This window comes from Mustela nigripes, chromosome 14 (assembly GCF_022355385.1).
Source record: "Mustela nigripes isolate SB6536 chromosome 14, MUSNIG.SB6536, whole genome shotgun sequence".
Taxonomy (NCBI): domain Eukaryota; kingdom Metazoa; phylum Chordata; class Mammalia; order Carnivora; family Mustelidae; genus Mustela; species Mustela nigripes.
This window is the reverse complement of record NC_081570.1, coordinates 41,621,141-41,646,688: the sequence shown is the minus strand read 5'-3', so window position 1 is coordinate 41,646,688 and position 25,548 is coordinate 41,621,141. Positions and strand designations below refer to the sequence as shown.

General features: G+C 36.6%; 1 protein-coding gene across 4 annotated transcripts in view; it reads right to left on the bottom strand.

The window, feature by feature from the left end:
• Nucleotides 1-25,548, bottom strand: part of ZFYVE9 (zinc finger FYVE-type containing 9) — a 205,471-nt gene that overhangs the window by 75,839 nt on the left and 104,084 nt on the right. For 3 of the 4 annotated variants that reach the window (XM_059374726.1, XM_059374725.1, XM_059374727.1), the window contains 4 exons: nucleotides 12,298-12,397; nucleotides 9,493-9,669; nucleotides 7,495-7,664; nucleotides 2,792-2,912 (listed from right to left, as the gene is read on the bottom strand). In XM_059374726.1, the coding sequence (XP_059230709.1) occupies nucleotides 2,792-2,912; nucleotides 7,495-7,664; nucleotides 9,493-9,669; nucleotides 12,298-12,397 (568 nt within the window). The remainder of the gene's footprint in view (nucleotides 1-2,791; nucleotides 2,913-7,494; nucleotides 7,665-9,492; nucleotides 9,670-12,297; nucleotides 12,398-25,548) is intronic. The other variant, XM_059374728.1, reaches the window with a different exon arrangement.

The window sequence follows — 25,548 nt, the reverse complement described above, 5'->3', positions numbered from 1 at the left end:
AAGAAACCAATCTTACCATATGTTAACTAGAATTTAAATAAAAACTTGGAAAAGAAAAGTAAAGATAGCCCTTTAACAAAATATCAACTATCATTTCGTTTCATTTCACTCCAACAAGAATTTCACATATAACATGTTCTAAGACCAACATTTGAAATAATCCATGATCTATAAGAAAGTGCTAATACCCTAACCTCCAGATGAAAAGGGTATTGTGGGGTTGAGGGAGAAGAGAATCCGACTTTTTACTCTATATTCTTTTGTACTGTTGAGAATTTTTTTACTATTAAAAAACTAAACTTAAAAAAAAAGTGCCCAGAAAATAAACTAAAACTAAAATAAACTAAAACCATGATAAGTGACTGGCTTTGTGAAACACTTCCTCTAAGTCAAGAGTTCAGCACATGTATCAATCACCAAAATCACCAGTAAATCATAACAGTTTCCAACATGGACAAGTTAATACTTGAGACCCTGCACAGAACCTTTCCCACTGAAACCCTGAAATGTGTATGTGTGAAATGTGTGTATCACAGTATCTGATATTCAGTCATGACATTTTGACTGATGGTACGTACCATCTTCCCAGTTTGAAGTCAAAATCGTGTATAATAACCAACAGAAACCAAAAAACTGTTTTTTAGATGTAAGAGGAAATGTCTATTTTACCAATAAATGGAAATGTTCATTGAAAAGAAAAATACTAAGTGACTTAAGAGAAAATATTTGTATGAAGTTATCCCACTGGAATACAAAACTGCAAAATTCTGGTGAAGAGACAGGAATAATATGGTTTAAGTAAGTATAAATAGTTGTTTCTTGTAGGAGGTATTTAAATAATTAGATTTAATGAAAATGAATCTTATTTAAACAATAGAGTAGGCCAATTTAACTTCTTGTAAGTTAAATCTAAGACTCATTAAAGTAACCAAAATTTGAACCTAAGTAGTAACTTTACTAACAAAAGAATGTTTTTAGAGGCTCTGAGTAAAGTAGTAAGGATTATACAATCAAAAGAATGCTTAACTTACATGAAAGTTCATAGCTGAACTATCTGGGACATGGCTGGATTTTATAGTCTGATACTTTCAGCCAACATTGCTGAGACCCCACAACAGACCCAGCATCATGGTAGGAGAAGACACGAGCATGAATTAAGTCTGAAGAAATGCATGGCTTAAGTGAAATGAATCAGACCTATAAAATAGCTAAATTATAGTAAGAAAGGTGTTAATATAGTAAGGGTGTATAAGAATTTCTATTCAGGGGCACCTGGATGGCTCAGTCAGTTAAGCCTCTAACTCTCGATTCCTGCTCTGGTCATGATGAGAGATTGAGCTCCATGTCAGGCTCCATGTTCAGCATGAGTCTCCTCAAGATCTTCCTCCTCCTGCTCCCTCCTCCTCTACTCCACCCCCAGTTAATGCACATGTGGTCTCTTTCTCTCTTTAAAATAAATAAATAAAATCTTAAAAGAAAAAAAACTAATTTCTTTTCAAACAGAGACGATGTAAAACACTACTACAGAGCAGCACTGGTAAGGATTCAGAGAGGAGCTTTTCATTACTCTGGATTTTGAAAAGTTGAGGATTTCTTCAAGGAGTCTACTGTATACAAACATATTCTAGGCAGAGGAAAGGAAGATAAGGAAAGTATTAATTACATGTCTACTTTACACCAGTCAATGTTCTCGCTACATACTTCCAGGTATGAAATCTGATTTAATACTCACAATGACTTTTAAGTAGGTATAATTACCTAAGTAAGATTAGGGAAAAGATTCAGGGAGGATAAATGAACTGCCCACTAGGTCACAGCTTGAAAGTAAGGGTATGAGGATTAAAATCCAGGTTTGTCCAGTTTTGTAGCCCATTCTCTCCCGACTATTCCACAGCGTAAGAAAAAACATGGAAGTGTGGAAAGTGAATATTCAGAAAACAGTAAATGATCTGTAATGTGCATAAAGTACTGGGGTATTGGATGGAAATAAAGTTAGAAAGATAAGTTGAGATAAAGTTGTAAGAAACATTGTATGCTAAAATGATTAATTTATACTGAAGACATTGGGAATCCACTGAATGTTTCTAAGCCAGAGCACTATATGACAATATCTATGTAATACAAAAAGATAATTGGCAACAACATGGAAGATAAAATAAAGGAGAGAAAGACTGAAGGCAAGGTGACCAGGTAAAAGACTAGGATAAAATTGTGGAAAGATGATTGATAAACCACCTCCTAAAAATGTACTAACTAGATGCTGATCTGCATGTATCAGCAATAAACTTTCACATAGAGATAAGCATTCTTTTGAACGGATAGTCATTTTACTTCTTACCAGAACTCAGTAAAAATATTTTTTAACAATAAAATTGCTATTTATGTTCAGTGCTCTCTATTTATCATATGTATAATTCACTGCAAAACAAAAAGTTAGATAATGTCCTGACTGTTCAATCAAGTGGGCCAAATCCTAGAATTATAGGCAACTCTTCAGTGTCATGTGTTTCAAAATACAAAGAAAAAAGTGCCAATGAACTACATTTATTTTATAATTAAAAATAATAAATCCTTCCAACAAATGAAATGACCTTATAATATAAAAACATAAATATCTACCCTAAAACTACCAGTAACAGCAACAATTACTTTCACGGCACTGAGTAGTTGTTTTCCCTGTTGGAGAAGAAAAAAGTGGTTATCACTCAAATTCTCTCTCCTTCCCTTAATTAGAAGACAACATCTGGCTTCCCACAATTACTATCCCTGTTTAATATGTAAGTCCGCATACCTCCTTTCACACCCGTGGAAATGAGAATGGGAGGAAGGCCATCTTCAGGAATTAGGTTCATTGCACTGCCAACAGGACTTCCAACCTGAGTTATGCTCCCAGAGAACAGAGAAATATCCGTCTAGGAAAAGCAAATCAGCAAAGTAAGCTTTACAGAGAGGTCCAGACTTTAGCAGGATATTGTTGAGAATATAAATGTGAATTTAAGTGAAAATTTGGAATTCATCCTTTTTGAAAAACAGCATAAGTTTCTCATTAACCTGTGGTTTCCTAAAAGCCTGGGTTTATACTATGAACATATTTCCAACTATAGAGTTTCTCTTTTTGGTATCACCAAATCATAATAATGACAGAAGAGGCCTTGTAATAGGTTAAAGCTTTCTCTACCTGGGTTTCCTCTGCCATAAAAGAAGATATTTTTAAAAACTTTAGCGGCAACAGAAACAAAGTTTCAATGTTATCTCAGTTTCTGAAACTTTAATACATTTGGGTCCACTTAATTCTCATTTACATTGCTTTTTATTTTTTATTTTATTTATTATTTTTAAAGTTTTATTTATTTGTCAGAGAGAGAGAGCAAGAGAGCACAAGGAGGAGGAGTGGCAGGCTCAGGGGAGCATATAAGGGACTCCTATATTATCCCAGGATTCTGAGATCATGCTGAGCCAAAAGCAGACGACACTTAACCAACTCAGCCCTAGGCGTCCCTTACAATGCTTTTTTAAAAATAACTTCAAGCCACCTAGGCATCCCTTATACTGCTTTTTTGAAAATAACTTCAAGAGACTCCTGAGTGATTCAGTCAGTTAAGTGCACCTAACTCCTGGTTTCGTTCGGCTCAGGTCATGATCTCAGGGACGTGAAATCAGGCCCCTTGTCAGACTCCATTCTGGGCACGGAGTCTGCTTAAGATTCTCTCTCTCCCTCTCCCTCCTTCCCTCCTCCCCTCCACTTTCTAAAAAATTAATTAATTAATTAATCAAAAATAACTTTGAGAATAGTGGTAATGGTTGTACAGCAATATGAATGGACTTAATACCACTGGTTTATACACTTAAAAATGATTAAAATGGCAAATCCGATGTTGCATATATTTTACCACAGTAAAAAAAGGGGTTAAAATTAACTTATAAAATACAGAGATTAAAGGAGTGCCTTGGGTGGCTCAATCGGTTAAGTGTCCAACTCTTGACTTCAGCTGAGGCTGTGATCTCAACTGGGTCCAGGCCCTATGTTGGGCTCCATGCTCAGCAGGGAGACTACTGGAGGATTTCTCTTCTTCTCTCTTTGCCCCTCCCCTGCTTGCCCGCTCCTTCTCTCTCTAGTAAATAAATGAATCTTAAAAAAAAATACAGATTAAAATAAGTCATTGTTTTTATTTACTATGCAGTGAAATAAAACTTCAAGTTCATTTTTCTTTGCATTAATATGAAGATCACATTAACTACACTATAAAGTATAATGATGAAACACACAGTTGGGGTGGAGTTAATTCTTTCAATCCATGAGCATGGAATGCTCTTCCACCTTTTTGTGTCTTCAGTTTCTTTCACGAGTGTTCTGTGGTTCCTCGAGTACAGATCCTTTACCTCTCTGATTAGGTTTATTACCAGGTATCTTACGGCTCTTGGTGTTATAGTAAATGAAATCGATTTTCTAATTTCCCTTTCTATATTTTCATTGTTAGTGTATAAGAAAGCAATTGATTTCTGTACATTGATCTTGTATCCTGCCACATTACTAAATGCTGTATGAGTTCTAGTAGTTTGGGGGTGGAGTCTTTGGGGTTTTTCATATAAAGTATCATCTCATCTGCAAAGATAGAGAGCTTGACTTCTAACGACTTAATAGAATATGCTCAAAGATCTACTAAAATAATGCTCTCCTCACTATATTCTATACAACTAAGCAAAAAGAAAAGCCTTTAGAAATGTTTAAAAACTGTTTTTAACATGTTTAAAAATATTTATAGCAGCTTTACTCATAAGAGCCAAAGACTGGAAACCATCCAAATGTCCATTAACAGGAATACAGATAAACTGTATATCCATACAATGGAACACTACTCAGCAATAAAAAAACAAACAAACAACAAACAAAAAACTAGCTTTTGATGCACACAACATGGATAAATCCCATAATCATTAGTTTATGAAGCTAGACACAAAATATTATATACTATATGTTCCCATTTATATGAAATTTAAGAACAGAGGCACTTGGGAGGCTCAATCAGTTAAGTGTTTGCCTTTGGCTCAGGTCATGGTCGTGGGGTTGAGTCCCACTTCAGGCTCCCTGCTCAGTGGGGAGCCTACTTCTCCCTCTCCCTCTGCCTGCCACTCCCCCTGCTTGTCCTCTCTGTGTCAAATAAATGAAATATTAAAAAAAAAAAAGACATTTAAAAACACTCAAAACTAATCCACAGTGATACAAATCAAAATAATGATTGCCTTGGGGGAAAAACACAAAGGTACTGACAGAAAAAGGGCATGAGGGAACCTTCTAGAGTGATGGAAATGGTCTATATTTTCACATTGGCTGAATTTCACTGGATTGGCTGAATCCAGTGGCGGCTGCATGGGTTTGTCTATAAGTTCATCAAGTTGCTTCCTAAAGATTAATATTCCTTAAGCACTTCACTATCTAGATTTTATACCTGAATAAAGATTAAAACTATTCTTAAAAAAATATGTCCATGTCTTACTATATTTTTATCTAACTATAATTTAGGACTCTATCAGTTTTTAGGGGGTTTTTGCTAAAAATTTTACAGTGTCTTGGGGTGCCTCGGTGGCTCAGTTGTTAAGCATCTGCCTTCAGCTCAGGATGATCTTGGGGTTCTGGGATCAGGGCCTGCATTGGGCTCTCTGCTCATTAGAGAGTCTGCTTCTCCCTCTCCCACTCCCCCTGCTTGTATTCCCACTCTCGCTGTCTCTGTCAAATAAAAAAAATAAAATCTTTAAAAAAAAAATTTTTTTTTTGCAATGTTCTTGCTAAAAATTTTGCAGTATTCTCAATACATCATCATGTAAGAGGAGATTTGGAAAATTTTACTGACAAACGATTACCTGCTTTGAAAGCCTAGTACAGGAAATACAGTAATCTATTCTTACTCTTTAATGACGCATAAATCCATCTTTTAGTATCACAGAAAATGGTCATCTGGCCTCTACTAATATATCATCTGTGGAAAGGAATTTATTTCATTCAGTGAGCTCTTATTAAGTGCCATGCACTCTACAGGGTCCTACAGATGAGAAAAATATATTCTAGTCTGGCCTTATAAAATCTGTTTTTCCACATTTTACCAGATAAGTATTAAAACAGAGTGTTAAACAATGCAAGAGACAGAAGTAAAATAACTAACTTGGTTTTAGTTTTACAAACTGGGCTGAACTTTGTTTCGTTTCTTTTTTCTTTTCTTTCCTAACAACTTTATTTGACAGAGACATAGAGAGTGAACACAAACAGGAGGCATGGGATCAGGAGAAGCAGGCTTCCCACTGAGCAGGGAGCCCAATGTGGGACTTGATCCCAGGACCCTGGTATCACAATCTGAGCCTAAGACAGACACTTAATGACTGAGCCATCCAGGCACCCTGAACCTTGTTTCCTTGTAACATTCATTCACTAAAATTTCTTGCATTGAAACAAAATTTATATTCTAAAACCCTATCAGGGGTACCTGGCTAGCTCATTTGGTAGAGTATGCAACTCTTGATCTCAGGATTGTAAGTTTGAGCCCCATGTTAGGTATAGAGATTACTCAAAAATAAAATCTTTTTTTTTTTTAATATTTTTTTGCTTTTATTTGATTAGAGAGAGAGCACGAGCATGCACAAGCAGGGGGAGTGGCAGGCAGAGGAAGAGGGAGAACCAGGCTCCCACAGAGCATGGGGAGCCTGATGTGGGGCTTGATCCCAGGACCTCAGGACCACAACCCGAGCCAAAGGCAGATGCCCAACCCACTGAGCCACCCAGGCACCCCTAAAAAGAAAATCTTTAAAAATCTTATATAGAAACCAAAAAGTAAAGGTAGCTGGGTGGCTCAGTCAGTAAAGCATCTGCCTTCTGCTCAGGTCATGATCCCAGGGTCCTGGAATCAAGCCCCACGTCGTGTTCCCAGCTCAACAGAGAGCCTACTTCTCCCTCTCCCCTCTGCCCATGCTCTCTCTCGCTATCTCTCTCTCAAGGAAAGAAAGAAAGAAAGAAAGAAAGAAAGAAAGAAAGAAAACCAAAAGGTAGAACAGAAGACAGCAGAGAGCTGCTCAGTTTAAGAGAAAAGAACAGAGGGACTCTTCAGCCTCTTTTATATGGCCTGGCCCTTCCTCACCATGGCACTCCCACAACGCCACCACAGAATCTGGGGAACAGGTTGAAAACCAATATACAAAGGGGGCAGGATTCCATCTGCATGACTTCTAACAACAGCACTAGCCTGAGCTCACTGTGAACAACCTTCATAAGAATCTTCTTCCTGAAAAAAACCTCCAAATATAGAGCAAACAAGAACAGATTTTTACCAAATTTACTTTACCCTTAGACACACACACACACACACACACACACACACACGCATGCACGCACTAAACTGTATCTGAAACTTACAGGGTTCCACCGAAAGGTCACTCAACTTGGGCAGAAACAGCCTAATGCTGAATAAACTGAGTACTCACTTTTAGTTACTGTTTTTGTTTTCTTACCTCTGTTGGTAGAGGACTGGTAGTTACTGGCTTTACTGGGTCATGTGACACAGCCAAGGTTCCTGCAGAGGAAGTTCCATTCACTGTTAATTTGGCTGCATCAGCAACTTCTCCATTAGGCAAGATCCCATCAGCAAACCAAACTCGCCTCTGCTCTCTGGGCTGAGCCACTTGAGGAGCCAGAAAAATAAAACAGGCATCAACGTGATATTGGTAGGGTTTCTAACATCAAAGAAGAGAAGGTCACCAATTTCAGAAGTACAAAGAAATGACTATTGAGCATCTTATCATTATAAATACAAGAACTATAACTGTGTATAAAAGTGGTTATAAATTAATAAAATACGAGTTTAAATATATTTTTTACTTCTGCAACTTCAAGTTAAATCTTTATTTAAAACACTTTACCTTAAAATATTAAATACACTTATGATTACATCACATACCCTGCTCCATATCATCGACAGAGAAGCAAAGAAAGCTGGTTTAAGTGTCTAGGAAATAAATTAATAGCAGGGAAAAAATATCTAGCAATAGACGGCCATATCTCCTAAAAGTATGAGGTTTCCACAGGAATAAAATATCTGGAAAAGTGATACCGTATTTTTAAAGGGCAAAAGATGCCCTGAAGAATGTTGAAGAATTATTTACTAATAAAGGAAGAGTTGGCACAGATATGTAAGAGAATTGGGAAGCAAACAGACCAGATCTTTGGCTGACGTGTAACTGAAGATGAAAGACTGATCTGGTAGTGCAAAAGTAGTCTGCAGTAGGGGAAAAGCTGGAAAACTAGGTCTGATGAAATGATCTCTTTAAATCCAGTTCCGAAAATCAATCCCAAACAGCCAAAACAAAGACAGACTAGGGAAGAACAACAAAAATAACAAATGAAGTAAAGAGAATAAAGATTTTAAGAAAGAAAGCCTGAACTCATAAAAATACAAGGAATATGACTAAGGGATGATCTGAAAAGATGGGAAAATGGGAAGAATATGACAATATCAGTAGAAGTCTTTGATCTTCAAAAGGGGAGGAGGGCTATTTAGGAAGGGGAAGGGAATATTACTAGACAGAAAGACATAAAATTAATGAAAGAAGACTGATTTTAATTATCAAGGGAAACTTCCTGACAAGATTATTTTAAGGGAATATATAACCGGTTTTTACTACTGATAATCTCCTGAACTTACAATGTACTGTTCATCTGACAATATCATAATTCTAAAGATATAATAAACTAAACTAAGTTGAGCCTATAATGTCCTACTTATCATGTGATATAATCAGAATTAAAGTTCTGGATTTTATAAATGTCTAAGTACTTAATGATATTTTCAAATGGACAGATTAAAAATGAAAAGAGGGGCACATGGGTGGCTCAATGGGTTAAACCTCTGCCTTCGGCTCAGGTCATGATCTCGGGTTCATGGGATTGAGCCCCACATCAGGCTCTCTGCTCAGCAGGGAGCCTGCTTCCTCCCTTCTCTCTGCCTGCCTCTCTGCCTACTTGTGATCTCTCTCTCTCTCTCTCTGTCAAATAAATAAATAAAATCTTAAAAAAAATATTTTAAAAAAATGAAAAGAGAAAATGGCAATGTTTCCAAAAAGCAATACTAGAACCAGCTGGTCCAAAGAAAGAACTCTTCATTTTCATAAACTCCTACAAAGAACATTAAAGTAGGCATGAAGCTAGGATTTTACAGATCAACCTCAAATTCTGTATCTTTTTTCAAGTATAAGCAGTGTAATCACTACATTTTTAAGCTGGAAAGGGTATTAGCATATTTTTAGAGGTGCCTCCAAAATATCAGGCAACACAGTATCTACTTGCCCAGAAATAATCTTGACACATTTCTCACCTTGTTCCTTCCACTTTAATAACCACCCAGAGGGACTTAATCTATAGTGTTTTAAAGACTTGTGCTGTAAAATCACAACAGCACCTTTTCAGAGGAACTTGGTGAGGAAAAAGAGAGAGAAGAGCACATGATCCCCTACCTTCTGCTCCAGGGTGCTTTAAAACTCCCACAGGTACCATCACAGTGGGAGGTGGAGAGCTCAGGGCTCCTGAGGCCTGAGCTTGCTGCAAGGGAGGGATAGTAGAACAGTATTCAGCAGGATTGTTAGGGTTAGGGCTCTGGCTTGAGGCACTCATCATGTTCTCCCAGGCTTGAGCTAAAGCAAATACAGACAATCAATGTGAATGGATTGCAAAATATGGACACCAAGACCTCCACAATATTGGATAAATAATGTAGCTCCTCCTCATTAACATTCATAGTATGTCTCTCTGCCAGCTAGTGAAAGTATTAAGGTAATAGGTGATTTTATTCAATAAAGGAGACCGTTTAGTTAGTAAACTATTTGGAAGCAACAAATATGAATTAGGAGATACTTCTCATACAGACTGAAAGCACATCAGTCTGAGGTTAATGACTAGGCTCCTGGCCCCTGTAAGAGACCATACATTCCCTTAAGAGGGAGTGAAACATCAAACTTACTAAGGATTTGCAACTGGGTTAACATTTAGATATGGGGGGCAGGTTTAATATTTGATGCATTTTATAAAGTTCTATCAAAAATCAAAATTGGGGACTAAAATAGCATAATTCATTATATGATTTTTTTTTGTTTTATTTATAGACGTCAAGGCTCTTAGTTGAGGTAAAATCTCAGTTGAAAACTTCTGAAGCCTAAAGCTCAAGAGAACACATCTCAATATGTTTGTGAATTCTGATTTCGTGTAATTACTTCACATAAAAGTATCCAGCAAAAACAACCATTTCACATCTTTGGTGTCTCAAAAGCAGAGGATACATTTGAACATGAAAATGTGCCAATGTCATATAAGTGCCATCAACCAATATGAATGATCACAAATGCATTAAGATTTTGTATACTCTATTATTTTACTAACTAATATTTTAAATATTGATGTATCAACTATTGTTTTTAAAGTAAATAGGATGAAAGATGCTACAGAAATGAAAGATACCAAATTTTATCTTCTAGGTTCAGGTAATACCACATGCCCAGGAATGGAAACCACCCAATTTTTTTAAGCATCCTTTAAAAACTCTCAGGGACGCCTGGGTGGCTCAGTGGGTTAAGGCCTCTGCCTTCGGCTCAGGACATGATCCCAGGGTCCTGGGATCGAGCCCCACATCGGGCTCTCTGCTCAGCGGGGAGCCTGCTTCCCTTCTCTGCCTGCCTCTCTGCCTACTTGTGATCTCTGTCTGTCAAATAAATAAATAAAAATCTTAAAAAAACAAACAAAAAAAATTTTTAAAACTCTCATTCAACATCAAAGAATGATCCATAAGATTATGAACATTTATTGCCTCCAAACTTCAGGACAAGGCTAAAAACAACAGCTATATTCCTTTAAAAGCACTGGCAGAAAGAGGGGAGGAAGAGAAAAGGTGAAAGGGAAAAAGGGATAGGGAACACTGAAAAGCATCAAATTAAATATTCAGAAAAAGACTTCGCTAAGCCATGCGAGAGGAAAGACACTGGAAAAACCAGAAAAAGTAGATTACTTTAGGATCCCCTGGTAAAGGGATCCTTGGCTTAATAAAAATAAGTATTCCATATGAATCCTCTGCCATTTCCTTCATCTTTAGCTATGCCAAGTTTAAAAAAAAAAAAAAAGAAGCTATCAACTTGAAAGACCTCATCAAATAAAAGAGGTACTGGGTACTGTGATTAGGTATCATGCTCTTTTCTGTGGATATATGTCCGAAAATGAAAGCAGGAATAAAAATCATCAGTTGAGCAAATGAGTGAAATAACTACCATCTAAAAATTGACCCTTAAGAGTAGAGAGAATGAATTAATATTTGATCAAAATTGTAAGAATTCAGAAATGGGAGGAAATTGGATGGATCACAGGAGATCAGAACAGATCAGATTAACTGACATGCAGTAGGTTAATAAGCCAGCAACAGGAAAACATCACTAGGAGCAACGCAGACAGACAGAGCAGAAGGGGTCTTAAGCAGATAGGTTCTGGCCTCCAGGATGCACCCGACCCTAGCACACGCAGCGGTGGTATCCAAGTTGAACATTTTATTAGTAATTCTTCTGGCAACTATGCAAAGATGTACTCAAAGAGGAAATACTACAGCCTGATCAATTTTGTTGCATCTCTTTACAAAATACTGCTTTAAACTTTTTAACTAAAATTCCCTTGGATTCATTTCCAGTCTCACAAAGGATGAACACGGGACAAGCTATATTTACCTTCTCCTGGCCATGCTCTTTTACCACATAACTAAATTCAAAACAAGTATCCTTCTAACAAATCTAAGTAGTATTAAGGTGATAACTGATAGAAAAAATGGACTTCTCTATTTGATCTTGGATGCTAAAATATTAATTTTTAACAAGATAAAACAAGGTGTTACTAAGACTATATTTTATTAAGTTATTCCCTACAGATGGCTTCCCTTGAAAGGAAAACTTAGGCCCAATTTTAATATTTCATCATCTGAGCAGTCAATAGACTCCCACACCCATCCCACTTCAGTCATTTCGTAGGAACATTAAAGCCACAGAGCACCAGATTTCCATAAGAAACTCCATTTTCCTGCAAAACTTACCTTAGCATTCATTCATTGAGTTTAGGTACAGGAATTCTGAAATTCTACAATACTTTCAAAACATGGAAATCTATTTTCAGTTAACGTTGTGCCTTTTGAGAAGGTGAGCAACTTATAGAGAAAGGAAAAAACAGTAGTCTTTTCATAGGAATTCTCTTGTTTTGTCTCCATGACTATGAATCCAAACTCTTTTAATACTTACCATTCATTAGCACTGAATGGCAGATTACACATACTCTAGCTTCCTTTCTATCCATGTATAACAGTTTACATTTCAGGCTACAGCAGGAAGCACAAAAAACCTGTAGAAAAAAAAGAACATACTAAATTTATTTAGAATCCCGATACGAAGGGAACAAACTAATACTGACCAACACTGAATGACAGAAAACCATATTACTACAACACTGAAAACTTCAAAGGAAAACTCAGTTGAAGAAGCAAGAGCACAAGATTCAATTCAAAAGTAAGAGCAAGGGGTGCCTGAGTGGCTCAGTGGATTAAGCCGCTGCCTTTGGCTCAGGTCATGATCCCAGGGTCCTGGGATCGAGTCCCGCATCGGGCTCTCTGCTCAGCAGGGAGCCTGCTTCCCTCTCTCTCTCTCTGCCTGCCTCTCCATCTACTTGTGATTTCTCTCTGTCAAATAAATAAATAAATAAAATCTTAAAAAAAAAAAAGCAAGAGCAAGATGACAAGTCTATCAGCAGTAAAGAAAGTCAAAGTGTCGGCTGAAAATAAAAACTTAGCCAAGATCACATAAGAAATACATAGGGGGGGGGGCAGTATGAGCTATCCTTAGGCAAAATTCCTATACACACGTCACATAACATGGGCATTTAAAGATAGTTACATCTGTTTGGAAAGCCAAGATAGCAGGGTGAAATAAGCAAGCACTGAGAATTCCAGGTTTTAGCTTCTGGTTTTTACTCATCTTGTGTGTGGAATAACCATAATCATCATTTTTACTGGTTTGGTATGAAAGCCAGGAAAGATCAAAGTATACAATTCAATCCTAAAATAAGCACAGGCGTAGCTACAGAAAATCAAAGCACGCAACCAAAAATTCACCAGGCCAATTTCTAGCACCTTATTTCCACTTTCCAGGGTTGGTTCCTGATAATCTTATTTTCTTCTCCCTTCCACATAAGGTAGTACTTGAATCTCCTTAGCTCCCTCTTAAGATCTATTTTCTTGAGAAGTCATTAGTCACTTATCACAGAGAGCCCCATACAGGCGGAAGGCTGTTGCCAGTATGGTAAATTCTACTAATCCAGTCTTTATGATCCAGAAGTATCTATCTGACAAAGATGAATCAAGACATGAGGTCATATTAAAGACAAAGAGAGATCCTCTCCTTTCCTAGTAGGTACAATTAATGTATCTAGCTACCATGATCACCAATTTATAGTTTTCAGAGGCTTTATATTCTCAAAGTAACTCTACAATGTAGGGAGAACAGGAAATAGATTATCCTTTTTCTATCAAAAGAAACTGAATTTGAATGGTTAAAAGACTTGTTCAAGTTCACAGTTAAGTATATGAATACAAGCTTTTTACATCTACTATCTCATTTAACCTCGATGAAGGTACTTATTTACAATTAAGAGAGTTAAATAAACAAATGTTAAGTAAAACCTTTCAAGTTGTACAGCTAGTAGGTTACATAAGTCTCCAAAGACCTTGTTCTTAACTGTTATGTAATACTGCCTCATACTAATTCATATATGGCCTTTCATTGTAGTTTGAGACTTCACTTTTCCTTCTCCCTCCCATGACTTAGTCAGTGGCTAAGTCCTGCTGGTTCTCACTCTTAAATGATTCTTCCAAAATATCACCTCCTCCCCTCCATCAATAACGCCACTGCCTTTATTTAGGGTTATATTATTTGAGGTTAAGAAGATAATCATAATCAATTATCTGTCTTCCTAACTTTTAGATATGCCTAATTCATCTTTCACACAATAAATGACAGAACTTTCTAAACAGTGAATCTAATCATATGAATCCTGAAATAACCTTTCTACTCAAGACATAAAACGAAGAAGCTATCACTCACTCATTCATGCTACAAATGTCTGAGCTCCAACTATGTGCTAGCAGCGCAGCAGGCTACCCTACTAGATATAGCAGTGAACAAAATAGGTATGACCTTTGCCTTCATAGTCTATGAAGTCTATTTCTATGAATAGAAATTCATAGTCATATCAGTCTACAGAGGTTATAATCTGAAATTAAATAATTACACAAGTGAATATAAAATTACTTGCTTCAAAAGAAATACATGATAAAATAAGATGTAATCTAGGCCTACCTTGACTGGCAGAGTCAAGGGAGGTTTTATTTAGGAAATGAGAGAGAGAAAATCTGAGATAAAAGTTTTTTATGCGTAAAATGGTAACAGGAGAGAGATAATACTAAGAGGAAACAGTGAGTGCACAGGTCCCATTAGGGGAAGAAAGCATGTCTCCATTAAGAAACTAAAAATAGTTAATGTGGCTAGAGGCCCTTAGGTTAAAAGAGGCATTAAATAAGATGAGCCCAGACAAGACAAATACCATATGATTTCACTCAGGTATGGAATCTAAGAAAGAAGACAAATGAACAAAGAAACAAAGAGACAAACAAAAAGAAAGATAAATACAGAGAACTGGTGGTTGTCAGAGGGGAGGTGAGTGGGCGGCTGGGTTAGATAAAGAGGACTATGAGGTACAAACTTTTAGTTATAAAATAAGTCACAGAATTAAAAAGTAGAGCATAGGGAATATGGTCTTTAAGAGTTATGTATAGAACTGTTCAATCATTATGGTGTATAGATGAAAATATAACTCTGTATATTAACTATACTTCTACTTTAAAAAAAGATGGCAGGGGTGGCTGGGTGGCTCAGTGGGTTTAAAGCCTCTGCCTTTGGCTCAGGATATGATCCCAGGGTCCTGGGATGGAGCCCCACATCGGCTCTCTGCTCAGCAGGGAGCCTCCTTCCCCCTCTCTCTCTGCCTGCTGCTCTGCCTACTTGTAATCTCATTCTCTCTGTGTCAAATAAATAAAGTCTTTTAAAAATGAACAATCTGAAAAGGAAATTACAAAATTCCATTTATAGTAACATCAAAAAAGAATAAAATAGACTAGATAAAATATTTGAGTTTTATATAATGAACAAAGGGCTAAGATTCATAACATATAAAAAGCTTCAATGAACTATTAAGAAAAATACAATGCTACGAATGCTTCTAAAGAAGAATTCACACAAGTGAATTTACAGAAAAATTTACCAAAATATAAATAAAATGACTAACCAAAGATATACTAAGTATCACTTGTGACAAAATAAAAATTAGAAGAATGAGATACTCTTTTTCTAATATTTTTAAGAAGAATGAGATACTCTTTTTCTAATATTTTTAAGAAACTGGTATTATCCAATGGTGGTATAGAGAAAAGTATAGGGTATAGAGAAAAGGAACTTTTGGGGCGCCTGGTTGGCTCAGGCAGAGCTGAAGCCTCTGCCTTCAGATCCAGTCATGATCCCATGGTCTAGGGATCGAGCCCTGCATTGGGCTCTCTGCTTAGCAGGGAGCCTGCTTCTTCCCCTCTCTCTCTCTGCTTGCCTCTCTGCCTACTTGTGATCTCTGTCAAATAAATAAATAAAATCTTAAAAAAAAAAAAAAGAGGAACTTTCTCTCATATCCCCCTGGTGGTACTATAAATTGGTGGATTAATTAACCAGTATCTTTAAAATTTTAAATGTTCTCTCCCTTTGACTTAGCACATGCAATTTTAAAAAATTTTATTCATTTTTTATTTTCATTTTAGAAGGGGGAGGGGTAAAGGGAGAGAGAGAATCTCAAGCAGGTTCCACACCCAGCACAAAGCCCAAAGTGGGGCTCAATCCAATGTCCCCAAGATCACAACCTGATCCAAAATCAAGAGTCAAATGTTTAACTGACCAAACCATACAGGTGCCCTTGGCACATGCAATTTGAAAGATTTATCATACAAAAAAAAAAAAAATGTGCAATGAGATGTATACAAGAATTCGCCCTGTATAGTTCATAATAGTCCAAAGTCGTAAACAACAAAAATGTTCATCAGTAGAGGAATGGTTAATTAAACTGCTATAACCATTAAATGGAATACTGTTAGCCTATAAAAAGAATGAAATAGTTCTCTATGTAGTTACTCATACGAAAAAGCAAAAATAATCAAGTTGGAGGATAAGAATTGGACAGAAATAGGGCTTTTCCCCCCCTTCTATTTACTTTACATTATTTTTTTGGTGTTGGACTGGGATATTTAAATTTTATTTTGAGTAGAGCCTTTTCTGTATTCTAAGAGGAAAGAGAATTAAAAGGATTAGTTGGGTGTTACGGGTTAAATCGTCACTACCCCAAACACATATATTGAAGTCTTAACCCTCAATACTTCAGAATGTGACTCATTTGGAAATAGGGTCTTTATAGAGGTAATCAAATGAAAATGAGGTCATTAAGGTGAGTTCCTAACACAATATAAATGGTGACCCTATAAAAGGGGAAATATGGACACAATATGTGGAGAATAGGATGTGAACATAAAGAGGGCCATCTACAAGCCTAGGAGAAAGACATGGAATAGATCCTTCCCTCACAATCCTCACAAGGAACGAATCCTATTACCACCTCCGTCTCAGACTTCTAACCTCTGGCACTGTGACACAATAAATTTCCATTGGTTGGGGGAGGAGCAGAGGGATAGGGACAAGCAGACTCTGCTGGCCTGGAGACCAACCCAGGGGTTGATCTCACCACCCTGAGATCATGATCTAAGTCGAAATCAAGAGTTGGAGGCCCAACTGACCAAGCCATCTAGGTGCCCCTAGTGCTACTTTATTATGACAGGCCTGGTAAACAAATATAGTTGAGAACTTTCCGAGATACAGTAAAGGACTTGGTTTTGGTTAAAAAAAAAAAAAAGAAAAAAATCCTCATGTAAGAATGGGGGAAAAAAAAAAGATATCCTTTTGTAAAAGCAAGCTAGGGGGGCAGCATTATGCAGCTGAACAGAAGGACCTAGGACCACCTATCCTTCCCAATATATGATGAGCCTAACAATAGTGTGGAGGAGGATCTTTTGTCTCCAAGGAAATTAGAGCAACAAAGTTAGTTAGAAAAGTGGATGACTTAACCAAGAAACTACTTACAATGGCAAGAAAATGGTAGTCAGGCAAAGGGATGCACCCAAGCCAGAGACTACATGGGATCAAATGTAACATACACCACAAAACCACACAGGACAGTGCCTCTGACTGACACAGATGGTGTACTACAACATGAAATAGAAGACTGGCCCAGAAATGCTAGCTCTCATTCTCAAAAAGACAAAAACTATCATGTAATAGTTCCTCGGGTTATAAGAATTAGTACCATGGAATAGATAGGCAGAATCTAAGAGACTGGAACCAACTGAGAACAGGTTAATAATCTTGGATTTAAAATTACTAGACAATACTAAAGTTGCCTGACAAGGCCAAGATCAAGTTGTCTGCCATGAATCAGGTTAGTCAGTGTTCAACAAGGGCATTCTTGGCATTTGGGGCAGCCAATTCCTCACTGTTTAGCAGCCCAGGTCCCAGATTACTAAACACCAGTAGCAACCCCAGTCACTGTGACAAACAAGAACATCCCACCCTCCCATTACAAATGTCATCTAAGTACCTTCCCTGGTTCTCTGAACTAGAGAGTCAAAAAGTCAGTTCTAGAAATAAAGAATTACATATTTGCACATACAAACTTATTATACCACCAAAATATCACACCATATACTTTTATTATCAGAACTAACAAAATCTACTACAATCTATTATATTTATTTAACTTATTCTCCATTTTCCCAAGCTAGGGTATAAACTTCATGAAGTAAAGAACTAAAGTATTTCAATACTGATATCACAATGCCTGAAATAAAACAGGGACTTAACAAATGCTTACTGCTTACTTGATTACTAAAATTATTGCACACACGAATATATGAGCAGAGAAGCATTAATGTGGACTTATCTGGGAAGGCCTATATCACAGCACATTTGTCTTTGTAAAAAGACAAATTATGATGATTTATAATACATATTATATTCAATGTTCTCGCTAAGTACTGGTTAAAATGTTCCATTTGTGTGTTTTTGTTTTTTAACTGAGGTCAGTTCCTTTGTTTTGTTGTTTACATATACTAAGGCTTATTCTTTGTAATGCAGAGTTTAATGATATTTTAATTGAGGTATAGCTGAGACACATTATATTAGTTGCAGGTGTACAACATAATGATTCAGTATTTATATATACTGCAAAAAGATCACCAGAATAAAGTCTAGTTAATATATGCCATCATACACAGTTACAGAATTTTTCACTATGACAACTTTTAAGATTCACTCTCTTAGCAAACTTTAAATATGCAATGAAGTATTATTAACTACAGTTGCTATGCTGTGCATCACACCTCTATGACTTACTTGTTTTATAACTGGAAGTCGGTACCTTTTGACTCCCTTCACCTATTTTGCCATTCTACCTGACTCCTACCCTTATTACCTCCCTCCCTCTATGAGCCTAGGGCTTGGGAGGTTTTTGTTTTTGTTTTATTTTTAGATTCCACATATAAGAGAGATCATAAGGTATCTGTTTATTTCTAACCACTTGTGTGTTTACATGTAATTTTCTTTACTGTGGCATTTCTGGATTCATTCTCAACTTTATCATTCACTGGCCAAATGAGTTTGTGGGAGTAATTTAAACTCTGCAACCTTCAGTTTTTCCTCATATGTAAAAATTAAATGTTAATATTCTCCTTCTATGGCTTTCATGAGGATTAAATGAGATAATACACGGAAAATGTAGTACACAGTAGGAACTGAGTGAATAACGCCTTTCTTATTTCCCTTTTCTTTCCTTTCAAAACTTCCCATTCATGGCTTTCTACATAACAAATCCTACTGCCAAATTGGTAAGGTTTTTCAAAAAATTTTATTTATTTATTTAACAGAGAGAGAGAGAGATCACAAATAGGCAGAGGCAGGCAGAGAGAGAAGGGAGGGAAGCAGGCTCCCTGCTGAGCAGAGACCCCGATGCGGGGTTCGATTCCAGGACCCTGAGACCACAACCTGATTTGAAGGCAGAGGCTTAATCCACTGAGTCACCTAGGTGCCCCAGATAAACAAGTTTTATACTCAAGTACCATGTGTGCCTATTTATGCCCCCTTACTGTGTGCATAACACTTAGCCTTTGAAAACTCTTGAAAATTCAAATCAGCAAATGTTCACTTATTTCTTCCCAATTTAGAATAAGAGTGGAAAAACTGATATCCCAGGTCTTTAAAAAAGTACTGTAATTATGACAAAAAATAACTGCCTTTCAAGAACAAACACAGGAAAGTGCTTGTAAATGACCAATATCCAGCTATTCACAAAGACAAATGACAATAACAACAACTTGTAAAAATTCTTTTTTTTTTTAAAGAATTCTTTTTTTTTTTTTTAAAGATTTTATTTATTTATTTGACAGGCAGAGATCACAAGTAGGTTTAGAGGCAGGCAGAGAGAGAGGAGGAAGCAGGCTCCCTGATGAGCAGAGACCCCGATGTGGGGCTCGATCCCAGGACCCTGGGATCATGACCTGAGCTGAAGGCAGAGGCTTTAACCCACTGAGCCACCCAGGTGCCCCCAACTTGTAAAAATTCTTAAGTGCAGAAGAGTACTTTACCCTGGGCTATTAGCAAATACCAAAATCAATGCAGCAAGAGCTAAAGCAGTTCTGATTCCAATTCTGCCTCTATCCAAACACCTGTTCCAACTTGACTGTTATTAACTGAAAACAAAAATAATTATTAGTCATTTTAGGAGTATACCACAGGAAGGTCTTTTATAAAGGTCTCTAATTCGACCCTGCAATTTTATTTCTAATCCACGTTACACAGGAAGACAGATACAACAACAGAATTATAAGAAAACAAATTCCACATAAAACCTTAAACTTATTTGAAGTTACCAGACTGGTTTCCTCTAAGATGCTATAAATTAATTTTTATGTTCTGTTATTATTTTTTAAATAACCACATTGCGTTTTAAGTTTTATGTGTAGGTTAAAAAGTGCTAATTTGTAAAAGGCAAGCAATTAAAACATGTCCTTTTTTTTTTTTTTAAAGATTTTATTTATTTATTTGACAGAGAGAAATCACAAGTAGATGGAGAGGCAGGCAGAGAGAGAGAGAGGGAAGCAGGCTCTCTGCTGAGCAGAGAGCCCAATGCGGGACTCGATCCCGGGACTCTGAGATCACGACCTGAGCCGAAGGCAGCGGCTTAACCCACTGAGCCACCCAGGCGCCCCCATGTCCCTTTTTTTAAAGCCATATTTTGGCTATTCTGCATTTTTAAAACTTATTATTACAGAAATTTTCAATCATATAAAAATAGACATAACAGTATAAAAAAACGCCTAAGTGTCAGTGCCCAGATGAAACAATTACTAAAGCAAATCCTCACCTACTTCTCTCTCATTTAATCATTTTGGAACAAATCTCATATATCATCTTTAAATATTTCAATATATATCTCTGAAACACAGGGACTATCTTAAAATTAAGATTTCTTAAAATTAACAATTTCTTAATATCAATTATCTGAACAATGTTAACATTTTTTAATGGTCTTTTTTCTTAATAGACTCTCTTTTTTATTTTTTTTTTCTTTTTAAGATTTTATTTATTTTTTTCACAGACGGAGATCACAAGTAGGCCGAGAAGCAGGCAGAGAGAGAGGAGGAAGCAGGCTCCCAGCTGAGCAGAGAGCCCGATGAGAGCCTTGATCCCAGGACCCCGGGATCATGACCTGAGCTGAAGGCAGAGGCTTTAATCCACAGAGCCACCCAGGCCCCCTAGACTCTCTTTTTTAGAGCAGTTTTGGGTTTACAACAAAATGAAGCAGACATTAAACGGCACTCGATATACCCCTCCCCAACACATGCCCTAGTCTCTGCCATTATCAACATCACTCATTCTAAGTTTCCCAAGGTTGAAGCTTAGATAATTGACTTTAGCTCTTTCTTTTCTAATTTATGCATTTAATGCTGCATTATTATTATATTCTTTTACATTTTATTTTATTTAACTTTTTAATATTATGCTTGAAGCAGAAATCAAAGAGGTCCATATACTATGATTAGTGAATGTCTCAAGTCTCTTATTATACAGGTTCTCCTTCAAAAATACTTTATCAAAAGAATTGAGTCATTTGTCTTGTACTTTCCCACAATATGGATTTCATTGATTGCCTTCTTGTGGTGATATTTTTTAATGTATTTCTCTAACTTCCTATTTCCTATAAATTGACTGCTAGATCTAGAAACTAATCAGATTCAAATATGCTTTTTCTGAGACTATCTCATATAGTTAATTTTTTTTTTAAGATTTTATTTACCTATTTGACAGAGGGAGAGACAGCAAGAGAGGGAACACAAACAGGAGGAGTCGGAGAGGGAGAATCAGGCTTCCTGCTGAGCAGGGAGCTCCACAAGAGGCTTGATCCCAGAACCCTGGGATCATGACCTGAACCAAAGGCAGAGGACTAACCACTGAACCACCCAGACACCCCCATCCCAAATTATTATTATTTTTTAAAGATTTTATTTGTTTATTTGATAGACAAGTAGGCAGAGAGGCAGGCAGAGGGAGAGGAGGAAGCAGGCTCCCTGCCAAGCAGAGAGCCCGACTCAGGGCTCGATCCCAGGACCCCGGGATTATGACCCCAGCCGAAGGCGCTTTAACCAACTGAGCCACCCAGGCGCCCCCCAAATTATTTTTAATCAAATCAATATTAAGAACCACTATTAAGAATTAAAAACAAAAAGAAAACGAGAACAATTACCCAGAATTCCAATTAAAATTACTTGTTTTGTATTTTACGTGTTCACTTTATATATACATGTTTTATTGACCAAGAGCAACTTTTATAATTATAAGCAAAGCATAACTATGAGTTTGCATTTTATTTTATACATATATCATCATAGACATTTTTCAAACTGCCTTATAATTATTTTTAGTGGTCAATCCAGATGTATATATCATTTATTTATCATTATCCAATTTTGGACAGAAATTGTTTTAAATGTATTTGCTATTTAAAGTAACACTAGGGACGTCTGGGTAGTTTAGTTGGTTAAATATCCAAGAACTCAACTCATTTCTTGATCTCAGAGTTGTGATTTCAAGCCCCATTCTGGGCTCCATATAGCATGGAGCCTACTATGGAGCCTACTTAAAACCAAAAAAAGCCCTTTGAGCTTAATAAATAAATAAAGTAACACTAAAATGAACATCTTTTTGCCTTACAGTTCTTGCTCATTAGGAATTATTTTCCCCAAAAGGAATTATTAGCTCCAAGAATTGACACTTATGGTATTTTAAATGTATAAACATGGTGATTTCAACTTAACATCACCTGCATAGAGTATTATCAAGTTCCTATTGTTCCCTGTATAAATATGAAATTTTCATTTTTACCTCATAATAACTAATAAATTTAAATATTTCTCTACTGTCTACTAACCCACTTAAACCTCTTTTGCCCATTTACATACTGAAAATGTGATGGTTTTAACAAAAGACACTTTTGTCATTTGACATTCTGTAACCAACTTCTAATTTGTTCTGTCAAAGGAAGCCATTTAAGACTCAATATCCTACTCTGAGTTTTTCAAGTAATTTTCTTCTGGCTTAAAAAAACATTGTGACTGGGGTGTCTGGCTGGCTCAGGTGGTAGAGCATGCAACTCGTGGATCTTAGGGTCGTGGACTCTGGGGAGCACCATGTTAAGTGTAGAGATCAGTTAAAAAAAAATTGACATGACACCTGGGTGGCAGAGTTGGCTAAGTGTCTAACTCCAGTTTCCACTCAGGTTGTGATCTCAGCATTGTGAGACTGAGATTATGCTGGGCTCAGTGCAAAGTCTCCTTAAGATTCTCTCCCTTTCCCCCTTCACCCCTCTCCTTCCCTCTCCACAATGATAACTTGTGTGCTCTTTCTCTCTAAAATAAATAAATAGATCTTTGGAAAAAAATTGTGACCAACCTAGATGAAATGGACAAATTCCTAAAAATACAAAACCTGCCATATCTGAATCAGGGAGAAAGAGAAAATCAAAATATATCTATAACTAGTAAGGAGACTAAATCAATAATCAAAAACCTCTCAACAACAACAAAAAAGCTCTAAATAAAATGGCCTCATTGGTAAATTTTACCAAACATTTAAAGAAGGCCAATCCTTCTCAAACTCTTCCCAAAAACTGAAAGGAAAAGAACCTTCCCTAACTTTCTGTGAGGACATTACCCTGACAAGAAAGCCAAACAAAGGCACTACAAAAAAACTATAAGCCAATATCCCTTCTGAACACTGAAGCAAAAAATATCCTCAATAAAATACTAGTAAACCAAATTCAGCAGCACATTAAAAGGATTACGATCAAGTGGGATTTATTCCTTGAATGTAAGGATGGTTCAACATAGGAAAATCAATGTAAGACACAACATTAATAGAGTGGAGAAAAAATCTACATGATCACTGATACAGAAAAAACATTTAACAAAATTCAACACCTTTACATGGTAAAAACATGCAACAAACTTAGAAAGAAATTACCTCAAAGGCCATATAAAAAATTGACAGCTAACATACGTAACAGTGAAAGACCAAAAGCTTTTCCTCTAAGATAGGAATAAGATAAGGACGTACACTTTTATCACTTATATTCAAGCTTAGTATTTGAAGTTCAGCCAGAACAATTAGGCAAGGAAAACAAATAGGCATTCAAATTGGAAATTAATAAGTAAAATTATCTCTGTTTACACATGGCATAATCTTATATGTAAAAAATACTAAAGATTCCATATACAAAACTGTAAAAACTAATAAATTCAACAAGTTTGCAGGATATAAAGGAAACACACAAAACCTATTGTATTTTTTAAAAAATATTTTTATTTCTTTATTTGACAGAGATCACAAGGAGTCAGAAGGCAGGCAGAGAGAGAGGAGGAAGGAGACTCCCCACAGAGCAGAGAGCCCGATGTGGGGCTCGGTCCCAGGACCCTGGGATCATGACTTGAGCCGAAGGCAGAGGCTTTAAACCACTGAGCCACCCAGGTGCCCCTGAATTTTTTTTTTTTTTTTTTAGATTTATTTATTTACTTGAGAAAGAGAGAGCACATGGGGGTGGAAGCTGCAGGGGAGAGGGTGTAGAATCTCAAGCAGACGCCCCGCTGAGTGCAGCCAGACTTGGGACTTGATCTCACCACTCTGAGGTAACGATCCCATCCAAAACCAAGTCAAATGCTCAACTGACTGGACCACTCAGGAACCCCCAAAAATCAGTTGTATTTCTGTACACTAATAATGAATAAGTCAAAAATGAAATTAGGAAAATGATTCCATTTATAATAGAATCAAGAATACTTAGGAATTAACTTAACCAAGGAGGTAAGGGATTGTACACTGAAAATAATAAAAGATTGCTGAAAAAAATTAAAGATATAAATATGTAAAAAGACAATTCATGAATTGGAAGACATTATTGTTAAGATGTCTATATTATCCAGGGTGCCTTTGTGACTCATTTGCTTGAGCAACTAACTCTTGGTTTCAGTTCAGGTCATGATCTTCAAGTGGTGAGATCCAGCCTGGAGCTGGGCTTGCACTCAGCGTGGAGCCTGCTGGAGATTCTCTCCCTCTCCTTCTCCTGCCCCTCTGCTCCTCCCCATACTGGCTTGTGTACTCACTCTCTCTCAAAATATATAAAGAAATAAAATCTTTTTAAAAAGATATCTATCCTATCCAAAGTTATCTAAACAGATTCAATGTTATCTCCATCTAAACCCCATGATGATCTTCACAGAAATAGAAAAATTAATCCTTACATTAATATGGAATATCAAGGGATCCCAAGTGGCTAAAATAATCTTGACAAAAAACAAAGTTGGAAGATTCCCACTTTATGGATTAAAAATATACTACAAAGCTACAGTAATCAAAACAGTATATGAGTATAAACACAGACATCAAGAACCATGGAATTAAAGTGAGCCTAGAAATACACTCTCACATATATGAAGTCAAATGATTTTGACATGGGTGTAAGACAGTTCAATGGGCAAAGAAGAGTGTTTTGAATAAATGGTGCTGGGCAAATTAGATATCCATATTCAGATTCCCACTTTATGGATTAAAAATATACTACAAAGCTACAGTAATCAAAACAGTATATGAGTATAAACACAGACATCAAGAACCATGGAATTAAAGTGAGCCTAGAAATACACTCTCACATATATGAAGTCAAATGATTTTGACATGGGTGTAAGACAGTTCAATGGGCAAAGAAGAGTGTTTTGAATAAATGGTGCTGGGCAAATTAGATATCCATATTCA